General features: G+C 50.3%; 1 protein-coding gene across 1 annotated transcript; it reads left to right on the top strand.

Annotated features, from left to right (window-relative positions):
* Window positions 1-2,244: 2,244 nt before the first annotated feature.
* Window positions 2,245-5,508, top strand: NFKBIA (NFKB inhibitor alpha). The gene is made up of 6 exons (XM_029239411.1): window positions 2,245-2,848; window positions 3,480-3,588; window positions 3,927-4,137; window positions 4,423-4,511; window positions 4,640-4,900; window positions 5,259-5,508. Exons 1-6 carry the CDS (start codon window positions 2,622-2,624, stop codon window positions 5,304-5,306), a joined length of 945 nt encoding a protein of 314 aa, XP_029095244.1. The 5' UTR covers window positions 2,245-2,621; the 3' UTR covers window positions 5,307-5,508.
* The last annotated feature ends 1,580 nt before the right edge of the window (window positions 5,509-7,088 follow it).

Genomic DNA, 7,088 nt, shown 5'->3' with positions numbered 1-7,088 from the left:
AAAAACAAAAGGGACCTCCCTGGGAATCCCCACCACAGGGACAGGTCATCAAGGCTCAGCACCTCCCAAAATTTCCAAAGCGCCATGATAAATCAGGGAATGCCTGGACCTGACTCTTACCACTAGGTGTCACACTAAACAATCAGGAATAAAGACCACCAATTGCCCAAGGCCTTCAGCTACAGAAAGCCATCACGGCAGGTGCAAAGAAAACTTATTCCTGAGATACTTTTGACTTAGGCATGATTTTTTTTCAATGATCATTTTTAAACCTGCAGCTAATAATCGTCTTCTAAGGTATCCTTTGTAAGTGGGAATTCAGAGTTTGATATTTCTGTGCCTTTTTTTATAGGTGTGAATATCCCCAGATGGGGGAACATCTACCCTCTATTTTACCTAACAACTGGAGTAGAAAATACTTTGCATATCTTCCAAATTACAGTGTATTCAGTCTCATTTTCACAAGGTGTTTTCAAAAGTGTTAATACCATGACTGCTTTGGCCAAATGATTACTACGTTGGGATAGAAATTAGATAAACTGCCATGGGATGCCTAGGTAAATTTCTCTGCATTTCAGTTTCTTTTTAGGAAAGTAGGAACAATAGTTCTTACTTACAAGATTAGTTCTGAGAACTAACAATGTGTTGCAGAAAGTGTTGGAGCCCTTCAAAAATTTATACTGTGATATTTCTAAGAGACATGGTCACCCTTAGCAAAGTTACACAAGCATTTGTGGTCAAGTAATACAATTTTTAATCTGGGGAAAAAATCTAAACAGCATTAAATCCAATCTTGTTATTATAAAAGCAGGTATCCCATAGCAAAGGTAGCTACTCTCTCCAACTAATACGCAGTTAATTGGAGGTAGAGCTGGGAACTGAGATCTCCTACTTAGAGTTCTCGTTCCGCCTTGCCTAATAATTATGTATTTGTATATCACATGCCTGCAGAGACATACGGTGTCTATTCCTGGGAAGTTTTCATTTTAGTATGTGACCATTACTACCCTGAAGGTTTATTTCTTGATTTTACTTTTTTTCCCCTCATATTTTGTCTCTCACCCACATTGGCCCAGATTTCCTACATTCGGATATTGAGGGTAGGGGAGTGGGGAAAGGGGAGATGAGGAGAGGTGAAGGGTTGGTTAGTACACGGCCAGTCAAGTTGAAGACGATTGCAATAATCACCAGAAATCTCTGCAAAACTATAGAGGCTTCCTAGGGCGCATTCTGAAGAACGCTGACCCAAGTTGCTTTATTTTGCCTGGACCAGTTCTAGAAACAGATGAATGCATTCCTCTCATTGGCTAGGAGATGGGGGTGGGGCAGAGAGCATAAGTTCTATTTCTGCAGATGAGACCCGAGGATGGTGAGCCTCCGGTGGCTACCCATACGGCATGGATAGGTCCAGCTGCTGTCCTCCCCCAGGCAGGAGAGCAAGGAGCCAGCAGGGGCAGGATGAAGGCCACGCTGGGGCTGCCTTGAGCTCCTGCAGTATCCCTGGCAATTACTTTCTTAGCCAACCTTAAGGCCCAATCTTGGATAAGGCACTACTCAACCCATTCTTCAGCCACCTTCTCCAAATGCTTCTGGAAAGTCACCCAGCTGGGCACCCAGAAGTAGGTTAAAGATCCGTTCTCTGCAGCAGCACAGTGCAAATCAGGGAAAACGACCTCAATAATTATTTTGTTATGGCAAGGTGTCTACAACTCTACTACAAAGATTAACACCTTGCTTTCCTTGAAAAATATTATGGTCATATTCAGCATTTTCCCGCATACAGGGCAGAGTGCTTGCCCCTCCCCCAGTCAGCAGGATTGTTAATCCCGAGGAAATGATTTGAGGGTTCTCCAAGCATTTAGGTTTTCAACGCCAGAACTTTCACAACTTCTACCTGAGTGGGGGGCTGGGGGCTACACGTCCCTGCACTGCCAAGAGCCTGGTATTGGCAGGAACGCAGAGGCAGCCGCCAGTGCGTCCTTCCTGCAGAGACGTCTGGGGAAGTGAATCCCTATACCCAGCCAACATTTCCACTCGCGTATTCAAAAGATCAAAGAAAACATTTTTTAAAAACAGGAGAAGACCTGCAGGTCTGCAAACCCCAATAGAGAACCGCCCTGCAGGCCTGCGTCCTTGGGATCTCAGGAGCAGACGACCCCAAATCAAATCGATCATGGGAAACCCCAGGGAAAGAAGGTTTCTTGCAGGGGATCAGGATTACTGAGTGCAGGCTGCAGGGAAGTACCGGGGGAGGGGGCCTGGTCGGGAGGACTTTCCAGCCACTCAGCTTTCATCAAAAAGTTCCCTGTACATGACCCCAGTGGCTCATCGCAGGGAGTTTCTCTGATGAACCCGGGAGCGGGGTTTAGGCTTCTTTTTCCCCCTAGCAGAGGACGAGGCCAGTTCTCTTTTCTGGTCTGACTGGCTTGGAAATTCCCCGCGCCTGACCCCGCCCCGGAGAAATCCCCTGCCAGCGTTTATAGGGCGCCGCGGCGGCGCTGCGGAGCCCACAACAGTCCGAACCCGCAGTCCCGTCGGTCTGCGACACCGCGAGCAGCCAGTGCGCCGCGCAGCCCTTGGCCCGCGCACCTGAGGAGCAGCGTCCGAGCCCTCACCGCGCCATGTTCCAGCCCGCGGAGCCCGGCCAGGAGTGGGCCATGGAGGGCCCCCGGGACGCACTCAAGAAGGAGCGGCTGCTGGACGACCGCCACGACAGCGGCCTGGACTCCATGAAGGACGAGGAGTACGAGCAGATGGTGAAAGAGCTAAGGGAGATCCGCCTCGAGCCTCAGGAGGCGCCGCGCGGCGCCGAGCCTTGGAAGCAGCAGGTCACCGAGGACGGAGACTCGTAAGTGTCGCGGGCCCGGGTGGCGGGGCCGGGCGGGGGCGCCGGGCCTGCAGCCCGAGGCGCGGGGCCTGCGCTGCGGCGGCGGACTGGGGTCTGTGCACAGACCCGGAGGCCGTGCAAAGGTGCACGGCTGCGCTCGGGGACCGAGGAATCGGGGATCGGGGCGGGTTCCCGGGGCCGTGGTCCAGCAGCTCTGCCTTGCAGCCGCGCATACACACAACACACACACACACACACACACACACATATACACACACACACCACCCCCCTTGCGGGTCCCCTCTGCCGGGGGCGGGGCTGCGGCGGGGACCCTAAGTCCCCGCTTGCATAAGGGGGGCGGGAGTTTCTGCCCCGCTGGCAGGCGCCAAGCGGCTGGGAGGGGAAGTACAGGGCGTTCCGGCCCGGCGAGAGGGCTGGGCGGTCTGGCCGGCGCCCGCCGCCTAAGTGGGGGGGCCCGGAAAGTCCCTGGGCGCCTGCCAGGAACACTCAGCTCATAATAACCTCGCGGAAAACACCGCGGCCTCGGCCTCCAGAAACCCCGACCTTGCGCAATCCCCCGCGGGCCGCGCCTCCCTGGGCCTCACGCAGCGCACTCACCAGCCCTGCGGGGTTTTCCCTCTCTTCCCCTCAGGTTCCTGCACTTGGCCATCATCCATGAAGAGAAGGTGCTGACCATGGAAGTGGTCCGCCAAGTGAAGGGAGACCTGGCGTTCCTCAACTTCCAGAACAACCTGCAGCAGGTGCGCTGCTCGCCCGGCCCCGTGCCTCTCTGACCCCGTGATAAAGCTGGAGCTAGCTCAGCTCCTCCCAATGATTTCTAAATTAACAATTCCTGGTCATTATCTGACCTGACCTTTTACAGCTGAATCAGCCAACGTCCTAGAGAGGACAGAAAATTCCATTGATTTGGGGAGGGCTTTATGAAGCCCACCTGGGGCCTCTGGTATTTTGCCTTTTGCCCCTTGTACCTCCCTGGGAGGAGCAGTACCCACCACCAGGATTTCTCTTGGGCTTCAAGGGAACACAGACTGTAGGTTGGATCCATGGCTTATGCTTTCTATCCCTCTTCTGTCTGTAGACTCCTCTCCACTTGGCGGTGATCACCAACCAGCCAGAGATCGCTGAGGCACTTCTGGAAGCTGGCTGTGATCCTGAGCTCCGAGACTTTCGAGGAAATACCGCCTTACACCTTGCCTGTGAGCAAGGCTGCCTGGCCAGTGTGGGAGTCCTGACTCAGACCCGCGGGACCCAGCACCTCCACTCCATCCTACAAGCCACCAACTACAATGGTATGTCTGGCTGCCCTGCCCATCAGAGGGCGGGTGACGTGGGGAAGGGAGAGGTGGGCCGACTTAAGGAGTCCGAGCAAGGTTTAAACTCTCAACATGTGGAAAGTTGAGAACACATGTATTCATAAAGGCCTATTTGATGCCTTACTAAAGTCCATCCAGAACCCGGATTCTGGGTTCTTCAAATTCAGAAGAATTTGTCCCTTAAAAGAATAGGTGAAAGGTTCTGCTTGAGAAGTGAGGGTTGAAACAAGGGGTTATATTTTCTTACTTTTGGTCTTCTAGGTCACACGTGTCTGCATTTGGCCTCTATTCATGGCTACCTGGGCATCGTGGAGCTGTTGGTGTCCTTGGGTGCTGATGTCAACGCACAGGTGAGTGCCTCACGCCTTCAGATGGAGTGCATCAGGCTCCCAGCCCTCCTCCATATGATTCCGTGCTTTTGTTGCAAGCAGAAACCCCAAACTCAGCCATAAGCCTCTCAAATTCCTTTTGGTTTCAGGAGCCCTGCAATGGCCGAACTGCCCTCCATCTTGCGGTTGACCTGCAGAATCCCGACCTGGTGTCGCTCTTGTTGAAGTGTGGGGCCGACGTCAACAGGGTCACCTACCAGGGCTACTCCCCGTACCAGCTCACCTGGGGCCGCCCAAGCACCCGGATACAGCAGCAGCTGGGCCAGCTGACCCTAGAGAACCTTCAGATGCTGCCCGAGAGCGAGGATGAGGAGAGCTATGACACGGAGTCAGAGTTCACAGAGGATGAGGTGAGTCCCGATTAACTTGTCCGTGGCTCTGCAAAATGGAAGAAGAGAGGCCATTCTCCCTCTACCTTCTCAGTCCCCTAGAGCTCCTCCTTATTCTGAGGGTCTCAACATAATGAGGCTCTCAAACTTGAGTGTCCCTAAGCAGTATCCCAAGAGTATGTCTTTTTTGTTTTTTTTGCTCTTTCTGAAGGAGAGGATCCTTAAAGGAAAACTCCCTCAGTCCAGGAAGTTAATTTATATTCAGGTTATAGAGGGAGTCTAAGAATACTTGAGTTATTTCCAGTAGCAGCCCTCACCATCATCCCAGTACCCTTGGCAAAGCTCTGGAAGTTTAACCTACCTTATTTTCTCTTTTTAGCTGCCCTATGATGACTGTGTGCTTGGAGGCCAGCGCCTGACGTTATGAGCTTCGCAAAGTGTCTAAAAGAACATGGACTTTGTATATTTGTACAAAAAAAGAGTTCTATTTTTCTAAAAAAAAAGAAAAAGGAAAAAAAAAAAAGGATATACTTATAACCACACTGCACACTGCCTGGCCCAGAACATTTTACTCTGGTGGATTAGCCCTCATTTTGTTATTTTCATGAACTTTGGAAGAGGGGCAAGAAGGATCATTGGAATTCAGAGAAAACCTCTTTTTAATGTCACCTTTGGTGGAGTTTTGAGGAAAGCTTATTCAAAATTTGATGAAAGGACTATATTTTATTTATTGTGCTTTTCAGTTGAATCACCATGGATTCAATGGCTGGGCCCAGTTGTATGGAGTAACGTGTAACAGGTGTGTTGTGAAACCTGTCAGTGGGGTGGGGTTAAAAGTCGCTACCTGTCAAGGTTTGTGTTACCCCCTGTAAATAGTGCACATAGTGTATTTTGTTGGTAATTATTTTGGTACTTTTAAGATGTATATTTATTAAACAGATTTTTACAAACAGCATTATCGTGATCACTTCCTCTGGGCTGCTGTCGGGCTCCTACACTGAGAGTCATTGGGCTCCTACACTGAGAGTCATTCGATCCCCAGGTGGAGGCGGAGAGTTGTGTGGGAGAACTCACCACAGGCAGCCACGGAACCCTTTCAGAGAGCAACTTCTCCCACTGTCTACACCAGCCTCCCAGCCAGGCTTTGCAGGCAGCCGGGGCCCGGTGCGTGGGCGGGAAGGCTGTTGCATGGTTATAGGAAACACCATTTTCAGGCCACTTGGTCTACAGCTGGAAGGTTCTTTATTGTCACCTGCTTTCATCTTCTTGATTTAAACTATTCCAGGACCTTACTTCTGCTTTAGGAAATTATTTTGGCCAAGGGGAGTATGCTGAATTCACATTTTCTAGAGCTGGTGAAAGATCTCCCCTATGATACTGGAAGTTCCTGAAGACATGGGCTTAGGAATAGGACTGCACTGACAAGTGTTAGCAGATGCCCACCTCTGAGCCTCTGTTTCCTTGTTTATAAACTGGGCTGTCTGAAAAATTGCACAAGGCTATCCACGTAAAAAGTATAGCGGAGTGCCAGGCCCACAGTACTAAAGAAAAACACAAGCCGTTGCACAACATTCTGTATTTCACATGGGAAGGAACCAGTCCAGAGAGAGTGTCCTGTTCAGGGTCACCTTGCAGGACAGGCAGGTGGTTAAGTTAGTTGATACACTCTTGTCTTCAGGTGGTTAACAGCTTTTAAATGCCATCCACCTAAAAATCAGCCTCTTTTCCTGTTACCAGCTGAAGTATAAAATTGATGATAAAGGCGGGGAGAGCCTTTTCATCAGCTCAGTCTAATTCTACTGAATGATTCTACAGAAGCAGATGACTTCACAAGACATCAGTAACGTGAAGTTTGGGTTTAGGTGCTTTCAAAGTTTTTATCCCTAAAAGGCATCTCTTGCCTAGACAGAAAGAGGAGTACAGGGAAGTTTATGGCATTCTAGAAAACGCAGAATTGGGTATCAATACAACTCATGTACTCTGGCTTACGCCTAAGAAAACATTACCATTATGTTATCCTTTTCCTGACCCACAAATGATGTCAAAGTCAAGTGAATATGATGATCACCTTCCTCTCAGACCAAAAAGGAGCCAATACCTCGTGGGTCTTTCATATATAAAGAGTATCACTGTAGACTGAACTGTCTGGTCAAAGCCAGCTCTGTCCCCCTCCTGCAGCTCAGTCGTCTGGAGCTGAGCACTGTGGTGG

This window comes from Monodon monoceros, unplaced genomic scaffold (assembly GCF_005190385.1).
Source record: "Monodon monoceros isolate NGI ecotype Baffin Bay Population unplaced genomic scaffold, NGI_Narwhal_1 Super_Scaffold_21, whole genome shotgun sequence".
Classification (NCBI taxonomy): Eukaryota; Metazoa; Chordata; class Mammalia; order Artiodactyla; family Monodontidae; genus Monodon; species Monodon monoceros.
Note: the sequence above shows the minus strand (reverse complement) of the source record. Positions and strands in the feature narration are given on the sequence as shown.

Coding starts and splice junctions, on each gene's coding strand:
- NFKBIA (XM_029239411.1), top strand. CDS start 2,622: ATGTTCCAGCCCGCGGAGCCCGGCCAGGAGTGGGCCATGGAGGGCCCC. Junction 2,849..3,479: donor GTCACCGAGGACGGAGACTC/GTAAGTGTCGCG, acceptor TCTTCCCCTCAG/GTTCCTGCACTTGGCCATCA. Junction 4,138..4,422: donor ACAAGCCACCAACTACAATG/GTATGTCTGGCT, acceptor TTGGTCTTCTAG/GTCACACGTGTCTGCATTTG.